Below are 23,559 nucleotides of genomic sequence, written 5' to 3'. Positions count from 1 at the left end.
TATTTATTGTCTGTGTCCATGGGTTATGTATATATGCATACAAGTTCATTGGTTGATCTCTTCTCATCTGCCCACCCTCCCCTGCCTTCCCTCTGACGTTTGATAGTCTGTTCGATGATTCTATGTCTCTGGATCTATTTTTTTTTTCCATCAGTTTATATTGTTCATTAGATTTCACATATGAGTGAGGTCATGTGATACTTATCTTTCTCTGACTGGCTTATTTCACCTAGCATAATGTTCTTCAGGTCCATCCATAATGTTGCAAATAGTAAGAGTTCTTTCTTTTTTAATATTCTATTTTGTGGATGTACCACAGTTTTTTAATCCACTCATCTGCTGATGGGCTGTTTCCAAATCTTAGCTATTGTAAATTGTGTTGCTGTGAACATAGGGATGCATGTATTCTTTCTTTTTTTTTTTTTATGTATCTAATACATTTGAAAACACTAAAATTTTATACATGAACAATCACAGTGGGTAAATTATTTTAAAATGAAGTGTATAATAGAACAAAAGATCATTTATAGAGAGAATATGTATAGGATTTGGATTAAAGACAGTCCACAAAAGAGATAAAACCAACAAAGTGACAATAAGGTTTTATCTTGATGTTGACTTTAAGGAACAATGGAAGTAAAGAAGAGCAGCTGATTTGAGTCACAATGAAGTACATTTTAGACATGTTGACTCAGGGTGGTGCCAAATATTCATGTGAATGTGTTCAGTGAGACAGTGGAAACACTGATTGCAAATCCTTATGAGCATTTACATTACAGCTATAGACTAAATATGAAATCACATAGAGACAGTATAAAAATGAAGTAAACTAAATTTTATTTTATTTTATTTTATTTTCGTTTTGTTTTTATTGCTTAAAGTATTACAAAAAGTATTACATATGTCTCCTTTTTTTCCCCTCGCCCTTGGCAATCCCCTGGCCTCCCCTACCCCCCAGTGTCTTATGTCCATTGGTTATGCTTAGGCCAGGGAGGGTGGGAGGGCAGGAGGGGGGTGGGTAAGAGAGCATGTATTCTTTCTGATTGGCTCAATCACATACTACTTGTGTGTTGACCTTTATCCTACAGCACCTCCTATAGGTTTGGGTTGGTACCTTTACTCTCCAGGTTGAAACTGATACGGCTATTACAAAACCTGCATTATACAGTAGGTCCTCAGGTTACTTCGGAGATCCGTTCCTACGGCTCGATGTAATGCGATTTTCGCCGTAAGTCGGAACCCACCTACATAAGCACCTACGTCACTCACATGGAGCACATACACAGCAGTAATGAAGTGAAACAGTAAAAAAAAATTAAAAGAAAGACAATTCCTGACCTTTACATATGGTAAATAAATAATAAAAAACATAAAGCACATATGTACATATGTCAAGATGACAGAACTTTTTTTTTTTTATAAATAAGTGGGAGATGGCGACGTAACCACAAAACGATGTACGTTGAGTCCGACGTAACCCGAGGACTGTCTGTAAATCACATTGTTTGACTAGCTGGTAGACAGAGCCCCCTAACAGGAAAAGATATTTCTATCAGGTAGTATCTTGACCTAGAGATAATCTCTCAGTCACTGAGGGCAACAGCCAGATCTCTCTTTGGGTAAATTCTTCACTACAGAGATGGCAAATGAATAAAATGGAGCAAATGTGGACTTCTTGCCCTATACTCTTTCTCATACATAAGAACCTTCTTTAGGAATAGCCATTGTTGCTAAAAAAAATGCATGTCTTGATTGCTTTTGATACAAATTTGGCTATTCTAGCAAGGGCTCAAAATAACATTGGTTCATAGAAAATAAAAGTCAATTTCTGTCACATAAAGGCCGAAACTAGTCTGGAAATTTGGACTGCCCAATAAGCTGTAAGATGGCCGGGATGGTTGGGGATGTTTGGGAGAAAGGTTATTTCCCCATTTTATAAGATGTTGCCCTCATCCACATTCAAAACAGTTTCCTACCTTTTCCTTAAGAGATTTTTTCTTTCCTTAAAAGCATAGCCCAGAAGTTGCCAACATCAGTTACACTCAGATCCCATTGGCCAGAGCTTAGCTCTATAGTTGAGAAATGTAGGCCTCAGTAGATGCCACTTGCTCAGCTGATAAGTATCATGGAATGGTAATATAGTGAAAGAGAATGGCCTAGTAATTCACTTTTAATTAATAGTTCCAATCAGAAAAGTTAAAAACAGTGTTTTGATGTAGGAGCAAAAAAAAAAAAAAAAATTGCAAAAGAAACTCAGTTTGTAATTAATGAAAAATAACATAGACTGATATTCCTTTATATAGTATTTTGTGGTAAACATTTTTTCTTGATGTTTGTTTTTGTTTTTCTTTTTTTTAAACAAGACTGTCTTATGTGGAATGGGGGAATTACATATTGATATTATTCATGACCGAATCAAGAGGGAATATGGACTGGAAACCTATCTAGGGCCTCTTCAGGTGGCATACCGAGAGACCATCCTAAATTCAGTTCGTGCTACAGGTAAAAAATAAAACATCTTCTGTTTTTGTTTATCTCTTTCTCTCCAGGATCTGTCTTCTGAATCTCTTGTTGAGTTGTAAGCAGGATTCACAGTTACTAGTATGACAGGTTTTATATGTGTGTTTTCTTGTTTGTTTGTTTGTTTTTAGGGTTTTAAAATTTTAAACAGCCCTATTCCATTATCACTCATTACATCTACTGGATGAGTGACTCATCAAGCAGATGTGATTTTCAGTGTCATGGAATAGAATGAGCCATGGAAGTTGGTGGCTTATCCTAGTCCTCACTTCCAGAATGAGTAGTTGGATCAGATGCATTCCAAAGAAAAGGGACTACTGTATAGATGAAGCTTTCTTTTTCATAAACCTAATGGTAACCACACACCCAAAACCCAAAACTGAAGCACATAGCTTAAAAAAGGAGGAAATAGAGGAGTGAAGTTGATGTGTTATTTTTACTCTATAAAGTGAGTGGAAAATAATTTTCACTATTTAATAAAATGGTAATCCTATACTGATGAAAATGCAGTTTTTAAAAATATATATATTTTATTGATTTTTTTACAGAGAGGAAGGGAGGGGGATAGATAGAAACATCGATGAGAGAGAAACATCGATCAGCTGCCTCCTGCACACTCCCTACTGGGGATGTGTTTGTAACCAAGGTACATGCCCTTGACCAGAATCGAACCTGGGACCCTTGAGTCCGCAGGCTGACGCTCTATCCACTGAGCCAAACCGGTTAGGGCAAAAAATGCAGTTTTTATATTTCTGTCCCAGAATGAAAGAATTCATGATTCATAGTGTTAATTTGGTTTCCCTTAAGCAAAAGAACATGACATTATTGCTGTTCTTCCTAGGAGAAAACATGGACAGGTTTGTTAAAAAATATATACAGAAAAGATGTTTAATATACCAGGTGCTTTTAGCTACTCAGTAATTTCTAAAAAGAGCAAATGATTACTTTTCACAAAAATTTTAAAAACTAAATGAATAGACTAAAGGAGCAAATGACACATATATTTCTGTTTCTGAACTTAATACCTGGAAAAACTAAAAATGCTGGGAAAATATAAATAACACCTTTAAAATTAATGTCTGAGCTGGTTAGAACTTAGTGGAAATTTCCAAGGTTGAAAGGAAACTGAAGCATGAACCTTGGAAAATAAGTTAGCACCAACGCCACTAGATATGAGGGCCACATCCTCGTGGAAATAATTAACAAGGAAAATCTCCTTCATAAAAGAAAACTTGTCTAACTGGCTCTGGGGGCAAGGGGCAGAATTTCTAAGAATGTGTAACCATAGGCTTCTGATGGCTTTCAGCCTAAATTTATAGAATCAGAATGACCTGAAAACCTCCAAACCAAGAAGAATTTAGTTTATAGTGCTCTCATGGCTTGGCAATATTCCCAGGAACCTGGTGACAACAAACAAAGGGCTTCTCTACATAAATGTATCTTCAGCCCAGGCCTCAAAGAAAATTCCACAGAAAAACAAATATGAAGTCACAGTTTTAAAAGTTTTAAAATCATAAAATCATGAGAAAAGGCACAATGAGCAAAAAGGCAATTGAAGCAACAAACATTCGTCAGACCAGCAAAGGCCTCTGAAATTGGAATTATCAGATGCAGAATATAAAATAAGTATATTGTTTTTTGAAGAAATAAAAGGGAAAGGAAAGTATTGATAAGGAACAAGACATTATCAAAAATAAGCAGGCAATGGAACATCATCTTGTGTAAGAAGGAAAGGAAATGCTCAAAAAATTATGAGGGCATGTCATAAGGACACAGGAACCAACTTGTAGAGGCTCCATTGGCCAAATCTGGGTTAATTTGAATACCAGGATAATTAAATACAGTAATTATAGACCACTGAGGAAAAGTAGGAATTCAGGAATCTCTAGTCATAAATACGTGGGGAAGAAGAGAGGGTTCTTCCTTATACTGGAATGCCAAGTGCTGTTAGTTGTCAAGGAGGCAGGAAAATAGTCATTTTGCAACTATTGTGAATGCTTAATGTTGGGTACATGGTTGAGTAGCATATTTGCATGTATTTAAAATACCTACCCACAGATTGCTTATTAGTTACAAGGTTAAAAAAAAAAGTAACTGGATGCTGCACAATTGGACCACACCTTGACTGATGATCAAATTACTATTGATAATGAAGGGCAGTTGGGCATTGTGTACATCCAGAAAATGGAAAATCATACTTTTCATAGACAAGGAGACTAAATATCATGATGCTATCAATTCTACCCAAAGAAGTATATCCAACATTAATACTTATTATAAAGCCATAGTCTTCATGATACTAATCAAGCTATAAATCGACCAGTAGAACAAATCCAGAAAGCCTAGAAACAGACTCATACATAATGTGGGAATTGGGTTTATGTCAGAGTGATATTGCAGCTCAATAGGAAAGGATGGACTGACTATTCAGTAATGTCCTGGGATAATTATCCATATGGAAAAAGACTTAATTAGATTCCTACTTAATACCATTCACAGAAGTCAATTCCAAATGAGTGTAAAAACCTAAATATGAAAGAAGAGCTGCAAAATATTCCTCAGAGCACAAAATATAAAGGAAATAAGTGCTAATATATACCAAAATAAAATTAAAAACCATAAACTTTATTATAGGCAAACCTTCAAATTTTGGGAAGAAAATATAGGGGAATAACTTTACTAACCAGGATGGGGTTGGACTTACATAATACCAAACATTGAAATGTTGAAGTAAAGTTTACTAAATTTGATGTTATTAAAATTACTAATTTGTTTATTAGAATAGATGATAAAGCAAAAAGATATACCGAAAGCTAAGGGAAGATATTTGCATCATATAAATTAATAAAAGATTAGTTTCCAAAATGTATAAAGAATTTCTAAAGATCAGAAAAACCTGACAACAAAGTAGAAAAGTGAGCAAAAAATATTGCACAGATATTTCACAAAAGATGATACCCAAAAGGCCCATGAACATATTAAATAAAAGATTCTCAATTTCAGTAATGACTAGGATCATGCAAGAATATGGGACACCATTTTATATCAACAAAATTGGGAGGAATTAAAATCTGACAATGCAAAGTGGTGAGATGTTGTGCTTTGGAAATTCCTATGGGAGTCTAAATTGTATAACCACCACGCAAACAATTTGGCAACCTTCTTGTGAGTTGACCCTGTTCATACTATTCAGCAGTTCCACTCCTAGGTATGTAACCTAGAGAAATGCTTATACATGTGCATGGAAAGACATAAAAATCTTCACAATAGCGCTATAATAATATTTTTTTTTAAAAAAAAAAAGGTAAGTGAAAAAATAGCCCAACTATTTGTGGACAGAAGAATAGGTAAATAAATGGTACCATGATCAGACAATGAAATATTATATAGCAATAAAAAATAATGGGCTCTATCAACACATATCAGCCTGTATGACCCACTAATGTGAAGCCAAAATAAAGCAAGTTGCAGTATACATAACAATAAACAAGTTCAGAATGAAGCAGAAATAAACTATATTGTTTAGGGATATATACATATGTGATACAACTCTAAAAAAAATCATAGTAATGATTAAATATGATGTCATGATAGTGGTTGCTTCAGAAGGTTTCTAGGTTACTGGTAATGTTCTCTTTCTTTAGTAATTATAGGTTTCTTGAATGTTCATTTTATTTTCAGCTTATGCACATATCTGTAAGTATAAAATAATTCACAATATAAATGTTAGCTTAGAAAGGAACTATGGCCCTAGCCGATTTGGCTCAGTGGATAGAGCATTGGCCTGCGGACCAAAGGTTCCCAGGTTCGGTTCCAGTCGAGCCCGTACTTCGGTTGCAGGCTTCTCCCTGGCCCGGGGCCCTGGTCAGGGCTCACGCAGGAGGCAAGCAATCATGTGCTTCTCTCAGATTAATATTTCTTTCTCTTTCTCTCTCTCTAAAAAATAAATGGAAAAATACCCTTGGGTGAGAATTTAAAAAAAAAAATTAAGAAGAGGAATTGTAGACTATAATTACTTGTTTTGAATTTGGACCATGAATCACTGCATTACATAGTCATATAAATATAGCAGTTTTGTTTTAGTAAAATACTGCAGATTGGTGACAGCTATTGGTTGTTAGCTAATGAGAGATACTATTTTCAGTATCTCTGAAATCTTCAGTTTTACAAAAAGACATTTCACTAGTTTGGGGGGAAGCATAAACTTCAAATACATATTAGAAGAATATCTGAGATTTAACTGTGTACGTTTTATCAGGGTTAATGCCCTTTTAATTTTCATTAGATGACTTTTTGCACTCTGAATGTTTACTTTTAAATAAAACTTCTGTGATTAGAATTTCAGTCACATAAGAGATGTTTCTGAAAGTTTGAGTATAATCTGCATATCAAAATTTGTGTGATCATCTGCCTCAGAGCATCTTAACTAAAACAGTATTAGTTGGTGATTCAGAGCAGGCTTATAGCATTGATAAACGTGAAAGCAGATATTTTCTTGGTAGAACTACTTACGAGTACTTTGACATTTTTATACTGCATTTAGTGCCATTGTTAGTAGTATTTTCTCGCACTTTGTCTTCCATGAGAGCTTGAACTTGTTGATTGCAGTTTTCCCAGTTGTGGCACCTTGACACCTTTTCAGAACAAATCTCTGTATATTCGTTTACAGATACCTTAGATAGAACTTTAGGAGATAAACGGCACCTTGTGACTGTTGAACTGGAAGCAAAGCCAACTGAAACATCATCTGTTGTGCCAGTTATTGAGTATGCTGCAAGTATTAGTGAAGACATTTTGAAGGGCTCCCAAGAAGCCATTGAAAATGGAATTCACAGTGCATGCCTCCAAGGTAAGGTACCTTGGATAAGAGTAAGCATGAATACCACAATCAGTCACTCCCAATATTACTGATTATTTCAGTCTCTCTTCCCATCATGTATATGTTATGCCTTTTATAATTATCCCATCGTCCTTGGATATTCTGTTCTTTTTTTTTTTAGTCTTATGTTCAGTATGCTTTTTCAGTTTTGGAGGTTTCTGCTGATATATAACTCAGAAATAGGGGTTGAGAGAGACAGACAGACAGACGCATCGATCAGTGGCCTTCCATACGCGTCCCGACTGGGGATCAAACTGGTGTACAGGACAATTCTCTAACCAACTGAGCCACCTGGCTAGGGCTGACTTGGAGACTAGTTTCCTCAGTCTATCCCATCTACTTACTTGTAAGCCCATCAGAGGCATCCCTATTTCTGTGAAGGTGCTTTTGAGCTCCAGCATTTGTTCGGGTCTTAATCAGGACTTCCCTCTATCTCTGCTCTCATGCCCATCCATTCTTACATGCTGTCAGCTTTATCTGTCAGCGCTCTTAGCACATTAGTCATAGTTGACTTACATTCCAGGTCTGATCATTCCAGTATCCCTGCTGTGTCTGGTTCTGATGCTTATTCTATTTAAATTGTGCTTTTTGCCTTTTAATATGCCTTGTAATTTTTTCTTGATAGCCAGTCATGGTATACTGGGTAAAAGGAACTGCTGTAAACAGGTATTTACTAGTAGTGATGTAGTGAGGTATGGGGATGGGCAGCCTTCTACAGTCCTAGGATTAGGTCTCCATCCTTTAGTGAACCTGTGCCGCTGGACCAGCCGTGGGCAAACTACGGCCCGCGGGCCGGATCCGGCCCGTTTGAAATGAATAAAACTAAAAAAAAAAAAAAAAAAAAAAAAAAAAAAAAGACCGTGCCCTTTTATGTAATGATGTTTACTTTGAATTTATATTAGTTCACACAAACACTCCATCCATGCTTTTGTTCCGGCCCTCCGATCCAGTTTAAGAACCCATTGTGGCCCTCGAGTCAAAAAGTTTGCCCACCCCTGCTCTGGACTGTCAGCTGCACAAGTGTTTTAGTTTTTTTTCACTCCCCTTAGGTGGGACAGGATGGCTAGAGTGCACTGGAATAGGGCACTTCGCCCATCAGGCTCTGATGATGATGATACCCTTGCAGGTTAGGCTTTGGTTAACCAGGTTCCCCTGAGTGCAGGCCTTGTTAGGAACAGAGTGCTGTGGCCCTTGTCAGTTAGCTCAGTTCGTTAGAGCATTGTCTGGCTACACCAAGGTGGCAGGTTTGATCCCCAATCAGGGCACATACTAGTACAAGAGTCAACTAATTGATGCATTAAGTGGAACAACAATTCGATGTTTCTCTTTCCCTCCTTCCTTTCTTCTCTCCCTCTCTCCCTCTCTCTCAAAATCAATAAATTAGAAATGAAAAGAGTGCTCTGAAGTCTAAAGTACTGTTGTTTTTTCAATCCTCACCCAAGGATTTTTTAAATTGATCTTAGAGAGAGAAACATCGATGTGAGAGAAACATTGATTGGATGCCTCCCACATATGCCCCAACTGAGGATCGAACCTGCAACCTAGTATGTGCCTTGACCGGGAATTGAACCTGCAACCTTTCAGTGTATAGGACAGCATTCCAGCCAGCTGAGCCACCCAGCCAGGGCTGAAGCACTGTTCTGATTTGTAGTTGGTGGAATCCAAGGATGCAAAGGGGACGGGGCCAACTCTAAGTTTTGAAGGAGTCAAGAACTACACACAGGTTTTTGTCTGCTTGGGGGTCAGTTCCCCTAAATTCCTTGCATTTTCAAGGGTTAACTGTATTTCAAAATTATTTTTCTTCTTCCCCCACGAAGCACCAGGAGGCTTTTCTCTGATAGTTACTGTGAGAACCTGGTTGAGCTCCTGGAGGCAGATCTCACAGAATTGTGTCCCCTTCATGACAGCCCCCCCCAGGCTTGTCCACACCAGGCCTCCAGTCACTTGTCAATGACAGCTCCGTTGTTCTTACCCTGGTGCTGGTTCCTGGGGCGTTTTCTCTAGTAAGTCTTTGCTCCAGGAAGCCATGACCCTCTGCATTTGCCCTCGCTCCATTCTTGGGAGCAGGAGTTTGTCCTTTGTCCTCCCACCTTGTACATCCAAGAAGAGCTGTTGATTTGGACGCCCTCTCCCTGTTTCTTTACATTTCTCAGTTACAACTCACTGTATATTGAGTCCTAATACAAATGTTCCCCCTTGCCTAGGACCATTGCTTGGATCCCCAATTCAAGATGTGGCGATTACTTTACATTCACTGATGATTCATCCTGGTACCTCCTCAACTATGATTTCTGCCTGTGTCTCAAGATGTGTACAGAAGGTATATAACTACCCTAATCCTTTTTGCTTTAAGGGACTCTTCTGACAGTAGTGGACTCTGATCTACAGCAGCTGTACTTGTAGTGCCAGCCTTGTCTTTGCTTCCTGAGCCTTGTAGTCAATGAGAGTTTTTACCATGGAGAATTTTTGATTTTTTTTAATCACTGGGTTTTATTTGCAAGAGGACCTAAGAAATCACTGTTTAACATAGCTAGCTATGAAATATCCCTTGGTTTTGACAAATAGTCAAGTTTCCTTAAGTGGCAGCTCTGCTTTCCCTACCTCAGACACATAGCCGGTAGAAACAAGCATAGTAGATTTGAGTGGAAGACATTTCCGGGGTCAGCTTGGCCAAAGGTGAACTATAATCTAAAGGACATTGAGGATCTAATATTGGTTCCAATATTGGAGTTCCTATTTATTCAAGTAAGATTACTTTAATCAAGAATTGCTGCATAATAGATTCAGGATAAGCATCTTCCCTTCTCAAAGCATCAAGCAATCTGGTCATCTTGGCATGGTTACCCAATACCTACTGGGGCCGGATTAACCCCAAGGGTCCTGATATGCCAAGAAACGGTTCCATGCATTCCTTAGTGTGGGGATGCTTTAGCCTTGTAGGTGACTGATTTTGCATTAAAATACTTGCTTTTATAACCATCTTCTAATATTTTACACTGTGAGACCTGGTTTTCTATAGTCTTATTTGAATCCATAATTATAAAATTAACTTATTTGAATCCGTAATTATAAATTAACCCCAAGCTCCTGACTTAAGAAGGCTGAACTTAATATCTCTACCCTAGAAGTTAAAATTCAGACTTTGTTTTTGTTAACCCCCACCTGAGGATATTTTTCCATTGATTTTTAGAGAGAATGGAAGGGAGAGAGACAAACATCAATATGAGAGAGAATTATGGATTAGCTGCCTCCTGCACACCCCCTACTGGGGACAAAGTCTGCAATCTGGGTATATGCCCGGACTGGGAATCAAACTGGTGACCCCTTAGTTCCTGGGTCTACGCTCAACCACTGAGCCACACCAGGCTAGCTAAGGAAACTTTTAAACAGAAATTTGACTTCCAATTTAGAAATGGATTGGCAGTCTTTAATATTTTTAGGCTCTGAAGACCGCTGATAAGCAAATTTTGGAGCCCTTGATGAACCTGGAGGTCACCGTGACCAGAGACCACCTCAGCGCTGTCCTGGCGGATCTGGCACAGAGAAGAGGGAGCATCCAGCAGATCCAGACTCGTCAGGACAACAGAGTTGTTGTTGGGTTTGTTCCCTTAGCAGAGACCATGGTAGGTACCCTGTCACTGAAAAGCACATGTTCTTAATATAGGGACAGATAGGCTGAGCAAAAAGAGAATCAGTGACATCTGAAAGAAGCATCAGGGCTTTAAGGTCCCGTTTCAGCCATCGGGAACTATTAGGACTTTGAATTTAAATTGTAGGAGATTCAAGCAGCATGGGGGTCCTTTCCAGTCCTCCACGGTGGTAGAGGTGTGTTAAACCAAAACATGGCACCAGCCTACCATTTTGTCCCTTCCAAGTTCTTACCCTTTTTCTTCAATTGCCAGTTTTTAGGCAAGTGTCAATTCTCCCACCACCAGCCTCTCTGCTCCAGAACAAGCACCTGAGTGCTGGCAGTCATCTTACCAGATGCCGGGACCAGGGAAGACACCCGAAACACATCCGTGTTTTCTGTCCTCCACGTTTCAAATTTTTCCTGAGAAAAATTATTCAGTGACCATTTGAAGAAGTGATATTGTTAAGTTACTTAATCACCTTTTCTGGTAATGGTCAAAAGATAAGTGGCAGGAAGAGAAATTTGAGGCTTAAATTAGAAGAGGTAACTGATTTAAATTGTTTTGATTAGGGTTATTCAACTGTGCTTCGAACGCTAACATCAGGCTCAGCTACGTTTACCTTAGAACTCTCTAATTACCAAGCCATGAATCCTCAAGACCAAAGCACGCTGCTCAACCGAAGAAGTGGCTTGACCTGAGTGCTTCAAGGTCCTTGGGGAGAAGTTCAGGAGCACCTACCTATTCGTTTTTAGTAAGAACAATTTTTATTGCTTTATTTATTGGACAAATAAATTGTTTCAGTACATTCTTTAAGTGACTGAAAAATCTTACTTAAAATTGACAGTGGCATCATAGCTGCCATTCTACTTTATGTCATGAGAAATGTGCTTTGATGTTGAGAGTTAATGTACCTCAACTATACCGAGGTCATTACTGTCAGTAAAGACACAGCCCTTTGGAATATATTGAGTAATATCACCAAGTTATATTTTTATTTTTTTTAAGCTTCTCTCACAAAAATATGCCAGTCTTGTATATGTAATGTGTAAGATAGCAGTTCAATCAATACAAAGATATTTTATTTATACACAGTGTACCAGATCTTAATTTTACATGATTTCCAAACCAAGTTGATTGTAGTAGACAGCTCTGGGCCTTTTCCCCTCCTGGTTTCAAATCATTTCAACACATTGTCACAATATCCAGTAAAAAGAGGTTCTGCAGCTATTCCACGTCTGTAGAACAGATAGAGGATAAATAAAAGATGTTTTAGATTGATATCACTCATTTCCATCTTAAAAACTTAGTAGCTTAAATCAGAATCACCAACCATAGCATTTATTATTTTTAAAAGATTGTTAAAAGTGATTCAAGATGGAGGTCCAAACTTAACACAGCTATAAAACAGTTGTTAAGTCCAAATATATCTTCTTCTTATAGGTATTATTCCCTAATTAAGTCACTACTTCTTAGATTATATACATTTCTATTAATAGCAAAAATACCCAAGAAGCAAACTAACAGTGTATAAGGTTAAAAGTCACCCTGGACTTAATAACATCCCAGCTTGAAAAGCAGACTTACCGGACCATTCTGCAGCGGTGAACTGTTAGTCTTCTGTAGGCATCATCTAAACTTCTGACATCTTGCCGACTCCAGAGTCTCTCGCCGATAGCACTTGCCCGAGGCCTAAAATGTAAACCATATGTCTCCCAAAGCATTTTAAATTCATTCATTCTTAAAGAAGTGAGTATCTAAGTCTTATGTGTGTGTTTGGCGGGGGGGGGGTCGGCGCTGGTGGCGGGAGAGAATTCCTAACGCTTTCCGATTTGGATGAAGGAAAACGAAGGCACCTTAATTCAAATGTGATCACTTAAATTCCATACCATAGCCTCGGAGAGAGGTTAGTTGCATCCACGTATTCTCCCCACAGACAAGCTTCTCCACCAATGACAAGTTGTTTCTGTTCCTGAGTACCTACGTTAAAATCATTGGATTGATGTACGTTAGCAGTTGCAGCTTAAGGCTTAGAAACAGAAGGATAAGTCAGTATTGCCTCTATCTTTATCCCGGGGCTGCATTTTTCTCCTGTGTCAGCAGAATCTTGGCAGATTTCATGGTAGTGGCACAAGAAAAGGTGGCAAACTTTATTCCTGCCCCCGACCCTGTGGTTCACACAGTGCTTTTTAGCAAGTGTCAACTATGTGGTGGCCAGTGTTAAAGACACCATTTTATACTGGTTTTCTGCAAACTGATTTGGGCACCAGAAACATTTTTTCCCCTGGTTGTCTATGAATAGTGTACCAGGGAACACAAATTGGAATACTAGTGACCACCACTCCTGTCTTTGGGATCTGTCTCTTGGTAGTAAAAACGAGACCAACTACCTAACACCGAATCCCAATCAGGGCACATACCTAGTTTGTGGGTTTAATCCCCAGTCAGGGTGTGTACGGGAGGCAACTGATCGCTGTTTCTCTCTCTTCCTCCCTCTCTCTCTAAAATAAACAATAACAGTAATAACATATCCTCAGGTGAGGACTGAAAAAATGTAGAGAGTAACAAGACTCATCCGTGAAAATTGAGATAAAATCTAAGGGAATCCACTTTTGAAGTTCTTCTATTTAGGTAAGGATTTGGTTTCACATTTCAAATAATACTGAGGCCTTCCTTTTTAAGTAAACACAAAACCAAGGATCAAACATAAAAGGGAGGAGAGTTAGTAGGTAATACCGAGGTAAGGATTTCCTGGAGGGGAGGGTAGTGAAGAGGGGTAATGATGTTGCTTCACTTACCACTAAAATTGAGAGGTTCCACTGCATAGTATAGTCTCCAGTCTTGTCCATAACTGATCCTGTCCAAGTACCACGGAGCAGAGATGATCACAGGGAAGCCAGCTGCTGTGATTGAACTCAGTTCCTTAGCATAATTTTGCTCTTTCCATACTTGAACTACAGTGCCTGGCTGAAGCTATTAAAGTTAAAAATTGCAATATATATTATTAGGTCTAGCAAATTCAGTAGGTGATATTTAAAGTCCAAGACTTGTAACTAGAAAACTAACTTTAAGATCCTTGAAATACTTAAACATTGTCATCTTTACCCTTCCTCTTCAGTTAGTGTCAAATGCCATTTCTTATAGAGACTTAAATTTTTTTTTTTAATATATTTTATTGATTTTTTACAGAGAGGAAGGGAGAGAGATAGAGAGTTAGAAACATCGATCAGCTGCTTCCTGCACATCTCACTGGGGATATGCCCGCAACCCAGGTACATGCCCTTGACCGGAATCGAACCTGGGACCTTTCAGTCCGCAGGCCGACGCTCTATCCACTGAGCCAAACCGGTTTCGGCGAGACTTAAATTTAGAAGTTGCGTTAACCTTCAGGTTGGATACTTAACTTTTGCCTATTTATGACACCATACAGGTGTAATGAACCAAGGCTTTAGTCCCATCCTACCACACTATTGTTTTACTTTCAGACTATGAGGATGCCAACAGCCCTTCGGGAAAGCTCATACTAATTGCTGGAGTTGCAAATTCTCAGTTGCCCCAAAGGAAAATAAAGAATTCTGACTAAGAATTAGAGAGATGCCATGTAAAATAAAGTGTACATTGGCAATTTTACCTAAAACTACCTTAATAGCAGTGAAGACTCATTTGTTCTTATCTGTTCTGCCCTTTCCTGAGGAAAAAAAAAAAAAGGAGCTTCAAAGTACTCCCATTTGTGATTAATGGATGGCAGGGGATGAGGGAAAAGAGGAGGAGGAGGCCTGAAAGAGTGAAGTAAATGGAAGAAAAGAAACAAACACCATTAATATTGGCCTCAGTGCACAGCTACTGCCTAATAAAAGTTTAAATGGAACAGGAAGCTAATTTCCCTATAGTGTTGGGGAATGGAGATATTAGAACATGAAGCCTGTCATAGTATCAGAATCAAATGTAGTTTTCATACTTCTCACCTTTGCGTTATTATCAAAAACCTCTTGCCAGACTATGGATCCCTTCTTTAGAGTTGAAATAATATTCAAAAGCCTACCATTGTGGGAGGGAAAAAAGTTATTTCAGATCACAAGCTTAACATGTTGAAAGCATGCATATTTTCTACCAAGGACTGAAACACTGAGAAGTCCTTTCAATATAGCACAGCTTTATAGCAGAACCTGCTAAATTTGGTGGTAAGCATGTGGCTCCTCCTCCCTAGAACATGGCTCAGAAGCTAACACAGCAGAGGGGTTTAACAGTCATTTGCTGAATGAATGAGCTAATAAGCATGCGCCCAAAATAGGAAGACAGGGAAGTTAACAGGGAAATGTACAAACAACAATCTTTAGTAATTTCATGGGTATCTTAGAAACTATGATCTAGACCAGCAGTTCTCAACCTATGGGTCGTGACCCCTTTGGGGGTTGAACGACCCTTTCACAGGGGTCGCCTAAGACCATCCTGCATATCAGATATTTACATTACGATTCATAACAGTAGCAACGAAAATAATTTTATGGTTGGGTCACAACATGAGGAACTGTATTTAAAGGGCCAGAAGGTTGAGAACCACTGATCTAGACTATAATGTCACCTAAATAACACTTAACAGTTGCTGACAATCAGTCCATAAGTATTTCCTGATATTTAGACAATGCCATGAACTCTGCAGGATAAAAAAAATAAATAAATAGAATGTATCATACAAAAAGCTAAATAGGAAAAGACTAGAATCTGGGCTTGCCCAGTGCAGGCAAACTACAGCCTGTTTTTGTGTTCCTCATGAGCCAAGAATGGTTTTTACATTTGTAAAGTATTCAAAATTTTTAAAAAAAGTGCAACCAGATGTGGCCCACAAAGCCTAACATATTTACTTTCTGGCCTTTACAGAAAAGTGTACTGGTCCCTGGTATAGAACAGCACTGCCCAGTAGACCTTTCTGCAGTGGTGGAAGAGTTCTTGTCTGTGTACCTTCCCATATGGGAGCCACTAACCAACACCATCCAGCTATCGGACACTTGAAATGTGGCTAATGTGACTAAGGATCTGAATTTTTAATTTCTTTAAATGCAAATAGCCACATGTGGCCATGGCTACCATACTGGACAGATATAAAGTAAAAAAATGGTCCTGGAAATGAATTACAGGGGCTGGATGGTGGTGAGGACTTCATAGGGTAGCCAAGGGCTTTCAGTGGAGTTCCTAGAACACATGACTGCTGTCCTGTCGTTACTGCAAAAGGCTTAGTTACCATGTTAACTGATTTGAAGAAAGCAGTGGATCATGCTTCCTTCTTTATGATTTTTCATGCAAGGTATACAACATTTACACTTTAGCAAGGGGTGGAGAGAAAATAAAGCAGTACTGGTCATAGCTAAAACTTTTACAAAAGGCATTGATGAAATTAAGTAGGCTTTCAAGTAACTTACTTTTGAATATAGAAAGATTCTAGTTTACTAAAATCAGTGCCAAAGCCTTTCTGCTTCATGAAAGTCTGGATATTTGGATTGGACTCCCTTAAAAAAAAAAAAAAAAGAACAATTAAAATTTCATTAGTTTGATATGCCCAATCTATTTAAAGCAGTGTACATCTTACCATCATTTGTGCCAATTTAAAACTGTTAGTTATAGAGTAAAAATAAGCTTAAAAACTTAGTTATGAGTTATCTTTGTTTTCCACAACAAATAATTTTTTCCAGAAGCTGATTTCTTGTAAAAATGGCTTTCCCTACCTCCTGCCTCTCTCCTCCATTTATGGCTATTTGCAAAGAGGATTTTTTATTTGAAAAATCCCCCTCACTTACTCACTGCCCCCTTTCACTAAAGCTGTTTTCATTCACTATAGTCTTTTTTTGTTAAGTCTCCATTCTCTTCTGCATTTTGATTCTCCTTCCTAAGAGCTTTTGTTTTCTCATACCACCCCAAATTCACCATCTCAGGAGTTGTGTTGCCGAATGAAAACCGTGCAAGCAGAGATAATATCCCAAATCTTTCCTTTCCATGTGGAGGCCTTTAAACCTACTTCAAATGCAACGGTTAAAGAAAATAAGGGTTTTAAAGAATCGTCATACCAACAATCATATTCCACTTCATCTCCTCCCAAATGAATGAACTGATCTGGAAAAACCCAACTGATTTCTTTGAAGAGCTTATACAGGAAACTGTAAGTTGTATTCAAAGTAGGGTTTATAGGTCCAGAAGCTTCAGGCTGATAGGACCTATAACATGGAGTCAGGAGACCTTCCTGGCCTGGGGAAAAACAAGAAGATTCTTTCCTTAAAAAGTAATTTGATTACAAAGATATGGCTTAGCACATGACCATACTTTCTTTTGTTGGAGAACTGTTTCCCGAATCCTATCCCGATACCTCTTTGTTTCCTTTCCATCAGCCTCTGAGATTTTACCCACTTCACATTATCTTGACTAATGATTCCCAAATCTTCAGCTTGCCCCAACTCTTTCTTGGGCTTCCATCCATATTTCAGATTCCTTGCTCAACACAATTAAAAGCTCAACTTCACTATCCTATCTGCACTTCAAATACAATCCAACAAAAACTAAATTTATGTTCCCTAAGCTCCTTCAGGAGCTTCTCTTGATCTTTGTATTCTGGTAAGGGCACCACCATCCTCCCAGTCTGTAACTCTTCCCCTTCCTCCTAAAGCCAGTAAGTTGCCAAATTCTATGGATTATTTTTCCAAAATGTCTCCCAGTTCTGTACATTATTTTCCATTAGGACTTCAGTATCTTTCCCCTTCCAATCTGTCACTTTCACTTTGGTTTTCCTGAAGTGTGGCTCCCTCATGTCACTCTTCTGCTTTATAACTTTCACTGGTTTCTACATATCCTGAAGAGACCATATTCCTCAGGCAAGACCTCTCCATTGCACTTTTCCAGATTTATTTCCCACTATTCTCCATCTCTACCCTAATAGTATTTATTGAACAGTTATAAATGTTAGTGGCTGTACTGTGTGCTTTACATTCATTATTTAATCCTCAAAAAGTTACATGGTAAGGACTGCTAACATTCCCATTCTAGAGATGGGGAAACTGAGGATGAGATGTTCTGTAATTTGTCCAAGGTCACTCAGTTATAAGCAGCAGAAGCAGGATTCAAGCCCAGGCAGTCTGGCTCCAGAGCCCGTTCTTAACCACCCTGTAATAAAAATTCCTCCTACTCTGCCTTTTCTCATGTGATTCCCTCCACCAGAAACACAAATATATTCTTTAATCTCTCAGAAGCATTGTAAGTGTTAGCTCATCCATAAAACCATTTCTTTGTGTGTGTGTCTGTCTTTTATTGATTTCAGAGAGGAAGGGGGAGGGGGGGGAGAGAGGGGGGGGGGGAGAGAAACAACGATGAGAGAGAATCATTGGCTGCCTCCTGCATGCCCTCTACTGGGGATTGAGCTTGCAACCCAGGCATGTGCCCTTCACCAGAATCAAACCCAGGACCCATCAGTCTGCAGGCCGACGCTCTATCCATTAAGGCAAACTGGCTAGGGTGATAAACCATTTCTTGAATTCACTTACTTCTACTTGTCATAGTCACTTTATGTGTTTTCCTTTATCCTGTTTTTATACTGTGGGCAGTGCCTAGATATAGGAACTTGCTCACAACAGACACATAATAGTTACTGAATTGTTATCTGTCAATAGTGCTACTTTTTGTGTAAATCACAACTAAGAACAAAATGAGCCAACACCAAGTCATAAAATAAGAGATGCAGGACCTCAAATGTTCACTTTTTGCAACTCATAAAACACGTACCTTTTCCCCAAGACTGTGTATGTCCGGGGCTATCAAATTCTGGTATGACTCGAATCCCCCGTAATCGGGCATATTCAATCACCTCACGAACTTCATTTGGTGTATAAACATGAGAGAGAGAATAGCTTCCCTGTAAAAACCACATCGATTAAAATTTAAATGTATGAAATGCATCCTGAAAACTGTTAACAGTCCTGATTGCAATTTGATATCTCATAGCTGATTTTTTTCAGTATCACAATGTATTAAATAGTTCCATGTGACGTTGCATGACTCATTTAAATTACTTACCATATCTTATCTCCATAAGCTTACAGCATACTTTAGATTAATTCCACATTTACTGATAGATCTATATAAAACAACCCCTCTTGTTTCAGGAATGTCTTCCATTATTCTGTGTCAATCTCATGTAACCATACAATACAGAAATAAAATGTTTGATTCCAAAGTGAAACCTCTGAAAATGAAATACACTGCCCTTGGCAGCTTAGAATAAAAGTTTACAGGTTACTACAAAGCATAACTATTTCTCTTAAAGTCACTTTAATTGCTATCAGCTTTAAAAATTCCCCAGAAACACTCTGGTAAGTGACCAGCTATTTCTTTAAGGTTACCCTCAGTTTCTTTATAGGTCACTTGAAAAATTAGAACTCAGTACTGGTTGTAACTAAAGATAAAGGTCCATTAAAGGTATTACTGTAGCACATTTCTCAAGGTATAAATATCCTCCTATATAATAAAAGCCTAATATGCTAAGTGTCCAGTCATCTGTTCAACCAATCAAAGTGTAATGTGCTAATAATATGCTAAGGCCACTCAACCACTCGCTATGACATGCACTGACCACCAGGGAGCAGACGCTCTAATTGGTAGGTTAGCTTGCTACTGGGGTCCGGCCAATCGGGACTGAGCGAGACAGGCTGGACACACCCTGGAGCTCTCCCAAGGTCCCACCCCAGCTGGCCAACCTCCCCCATCCTTCCGTGCACCGCTAGGGTTCCTCAGTCTGGCCTACACCCTCTAGCAATCTGGGACCCCTCCGGGGATGTTGGAGAGCCGGTTTCAGCCCAATCCTGCAGGCCAGGCCCAGGGACCTCACTGGTGCACGAATTCGTGCACTGGGCCTCTAGTAATATATAAATGTATATGTAATATGTAAATATAAATGCTCAACTCCTAAAATTAGCCTTGCCCCATCCCCCAAATCAAATTTGTGTCTAATCAAGATTAGATCTAATATCCAGTCCACCAGTTTAAAGTAAATACAGAAGAACATGTTAACTGACACTATGGGAATGCAATTAGCAAAACCCAGACTATGGGAAACTATTTGGACAAATTAATTTCTTCATCAAAAAATAACAAATTCTAAGGAAAAAAAGCCCAACTGGGGTGGCTCAGTGGTTGAGCATTGACCTATGAACCAGGGGGTCATGGTTTATTCCTGGTCAAGGCACATGCCCAGGTTGTAGGCTTAATCCCCAGTATGGGTCATGCAGGAGGCAGCCAATCAATGATTCTCTCTCATCATTGATGTTTCTATCTCTCTCCCCCTCTCTCTTCCTCTCTGAAATCAATAAAAATAAATACATATTTAAAAAGAGAGAGAGAGATAGACTCTGGCTGGTATTGCTCAGCAGTTAGAACATCAGCCCTTGAACTTACTAAAGGGTCGTGGATTCAATTCCTGGTCAAGGGTTTGTACCTGGGTTGTGGTTTGCTCCCTGCTCCCCATCAGGGCTCATGCAGGAGGCAACCAGCCTCTCTCTCTCTCTTCCCCACCCCACCCTAATCCCACTCCTGTTCTCCTTTCTATATGAACTGACCACAATGTATGGACCTTACTTGTACCTCAATGCAAATTTTTTTTTCTTTTTAAGAGAAAGGACTTTGGGAAATGGCTGTCTAGATTTTTAATTTTTTTAGCTGCAATAATGTTTTGGTGTTTTTTGTTGTTGCTTTTAAACAGCCCCTGCACAAATGAGATAGGACGTCTTAGATTTGCTTCAGAATACTGGCGGGGGAAGTACAGGTGATAGAAGATTGGCTTGTACTGACTATTGAAGCTGGGTGATGAGGACATGGAAATTCATTAAATTCTACTTCTGTGGATGTTTAAAAATTTCCATAATAAAACGTAAGACAAAAGCAAACACAACAGGAGTGCTTGCTGCTAGCATTTCAGCCTATACTGTGTTGTAACATTGGAGAAAGCTTTGGAATTAGGGACAGAGAATGAAATTTTGAGTCTTGGTTCTGCCCCTTCCTAACTACAACTGGGGACAAAGGCATATAGCTTCTCAGTTACTGTTTTTGGATTATATGGGATTAAAGTAGATGATACTGAAGCTCATTCCCATCTCCACTCGTCTATAATACAATCAATTTGAACACTCTGAGACTACCATTATTTTCTAAGAAGGCGTTCTGATTTCTACAATTTTCTACTTCTGGTAGTTTTTCAGAGAGAAAAAGAAAGTCATTTAGAGAATTCAAAATAATTGTTTAAAACAAATAAACAGTTGGACTACCTGATAAATATAATTTCTTAACCGTATGAGAATCATGAAATGTGTCAAGGTTTCCTATATTCATTAAGGTTTTAAAATTTTATTTATATAGCCCCTTCAGATTGTTTACATTTATAATAACTATTATAAAAATGGAACAGTTTTATGGATCTAAAATGCTAAGTCAGCCCTAGCCAGTTTGGCTCAGTGGATAGAGCACTGGCCTGTAGACTGAAGGGTCCTGGGTTCAATATCAGTCAAGGGCAGATACCTAGGTTGTGGGCTTGATCCCCGGTAGGGGGCATTCAGGAGGCAGCTGATCAGTGATCCTCATCATTGATGTTTCTCTCTCTCCCTCCCCTTCCTCTCTGAACTCAATAAACATATTTTTAAAATAAATAAAAATTAAAAAATAAAATGCTAAGTCACAGCCTAGTAAAAAAACATTTAAAACCACAAATATCTAACTTTTACACTTTAATTCTATCCATCAGAAACATTAAAGCTACAAATTTCTAATGAAGCTACCAAAACTTTTTGTAAACAGACTACAACATAAATTACTCACTTTGTTGCTTAACTCTGGAAAAGTGGTGCTTTGATAAGGGAAAGACTGGTCATCGACTATGTGCCAGTGGAGAACATTAAACTTATTAAAAGCCATGGCATCCTGCAAAAAAAAATGTTAAAAAATTATATATCACAGATATAACACACAATCCAATTTATATATCTCCACTCAGGACTGTTCCCAATGTGTCTGCTTCCTTTTAAAATTTTCAGTGAAGAAAGAATGTGGAAGCAGTGTAAACCCTATTTCTTATATACTTTATGTGGCATGCCATATTTCAAATAGAAAAGCCAATATGGAATCTGTCTTCATTCTAAATAGTGAGCTCTATGAGAAGGGAGCAAGCTTATACATTCCCAGTAAGTATTTGGGGATCAGCCAAGAATGGAAATAGTTCTTGGCTGCTCCTACTGCTATGAAGAAAAAGGAGGCATTCATTCAAGTTCCGAGCTTGTAATTTCCACCATTCTAAGATTTGAGTGCCAAACCATTCCTTAGAAATAAGAGAAATATGGTACAAATGCAATACACTTCTAATCAAAATCTCAGAAGTTTTAGGGGAAACTGACATATTTACTCTGGAGGAATTAATAATCCTATCTAATAAAAGGGTAATATGCAAATTAACCATCACCCCGTCACAAATATGGCCGTGCCCATAGTGGCCGGGGTGCTGGACGCTGCCGGCATCACCCCGGCGATGAGCCCCAGCCTCCCACACACCCCGGCCCATGGAGGGAGGGAGGTTGGGCGGGCTTCTGGCCAGTGGCCGGCCGGGGCGCGGGATGCTGGCGTCATTGCAGGCCGGGCTGAGGGACACCCCCCACCCCCGAATTTCATGCACCAGGTCTATAGTGTTTATATAAAATATAAGTAGATTATTATTATTTTTTAATATTTTATTGATTTTTTACAGAGGGGAAGGGAGAAGGATAGAGAGTTAGCAACATCAATGAGAGAGAAGCATCGATCAGCTGCCTCCTGCACACCCCCTACTGGGGATGTGCCTGCAACCAAGGTACATGCCCTTGACCGGAATTGGACCTAGGACCCTTCAGTCCCCAGGCCAACACCCTATCCCAGTGATGGCAAACCTATGACACGTATGTCAGAGGTGAGAGGCAAACTCATTTTTTTGGTTGATTTAAATATCAAAAATATAAATCTTTGTTTTACTATGGTTGCAAATATCAAAAAATTTCTATATGTTACACGGGACCAGAGTTAAGTTAGGGTTTTTCAAAATGCTGGCACGCGGAGCTCAAAAGGTTCACCATCACTGCTCTATCCAGTGAGCCAAACCAGCCAGGGCAAATAGATTATTTTAAAAAGGTAAAAAACAATAAAGTGGGATATTTGCCCTGCTAGATAATCAAATTTAAAGATTGCCTTCTCCTTCATCAGGGCCGAAGGGATTTGCTGGTGGATTTGGGAAATAGCTCACGTACAAGGGAATTATACAAAGGAATATGTTGAGTAATGGCAGGATTTGCATTGTCAGAAGGGAGTTCCTCGTGGTTTTTAATAAAGATCAGGAGATGGCAAACATTTTACATGAAGGGCCAGACAGTAAATATTATTTTGGAGCCACTTATCCTGCAGTTGTAAGGCAAGACAATATATAAACAAATGGACATGGCTCTATTCCGGTACAACTTCATTTGCAAAAATAGGTGACTAGCTGGA

At 38.8% G+C, this 23,559-nt stretch overlaps 2 protein-coding genes across 3 annotated transcripts in view; one reads left to right on the top strand and one right to left on the bottom strand.

Moving 5' to 3' along the window:
• GFM2 (GTP dependent ribosome recycling factor mitochondrial 2) overlaps positions 1-23,559 on the top strand; it is a 56,920-nt gene that overhangs the window by 27,214 nt on the left and 6,147 nt on the right. The window contains exons 17-21 of one of the 2 annotated variants that reach the window (XR_013995923.1): positions 2,364-2,502; positions 7,190-7,369; positions 9,604-9,719; positions 10,840-11,022; positions 11,601-11,782. Coding sequence is in view for 1 of the 2 variants with exons in the window: in XM_081089752.1 (XP_080945878.1) it covers positions 2,364-2,502; positions 7,190-7,369; positions 9,604-9,719; positions 10,840-11,022; positions 11,601-11,729 (747 nt within the window). In the remaining variant the exon portion in view is untranslated. Of the gene's footprint in view, positions 1-2,363; positions 2,503-7,189; positions 7,370-9,603; positions 9,720-10,839; positions 11,023-11,600; positions 11,840-23,559 lie in introns of those variants that run through there. The other variant, XM_081089752.1, reaches the window with a different exon arrangement.
• HEXB (hexosaminidase subunit beta) overlaps positions 11,997-23,559 on the bottom strand; it is a 29,030-nt gene continuing 17,467 nt past the window's right edge. The window contains exons 6-14 of the mRNA XM_081089753.1: positions 21,871-21,972; positions 18,790-18,919; positions 17,088-17,265; positions 16,446-16,532; positions 14,994-15,066; positions 13,827-14,001; positions 12,918-13,008; positions 12,616-12,720; positions 11,997-12,266 (exon numbers count right to left, since the gene is read on the bottom strand). Coding sequence (XP_080945879.1) covers positions 12,209-12,266; positions 12,616-12,720; positions 12,918-13,008; positions 13,827-14,001; positions 14,994-15,066; positions 16,446-16,532; positions 17,088-17,265; positions 18,790-18,919; positions 21,871-21,972 — 999 coding nt within the window. The 3' untranslated portion in view covers positions 11,997-12,208. The remainder of the gene's footprint in view (positions 12,267-12,615; positions 12,721-12,917; positions 13,009-13,826; positions 14,002-14,993; positions 15,067-16,445; positions 16,533-17,087; positions 17,266-18,789; positions 18,920-21,870; positions 21,973-23,559) is intronic.

This window comes from Myotis nattereri, assembly GCF_964212035.1.
Source record: "Myotis nattereri genome assembly, chromosome: 4".
Taxonomy (NCBI): Eukaryota; Metazoa; Chordata; class Mammalia; order Chiroptera; family Vespertilionidae; genus Myotis; species Myotis nattereri.
Note: the sequence above shows the minus strand (reverse complement) of the source record. Positions and strands in the feature narration are given on the sequence as shown.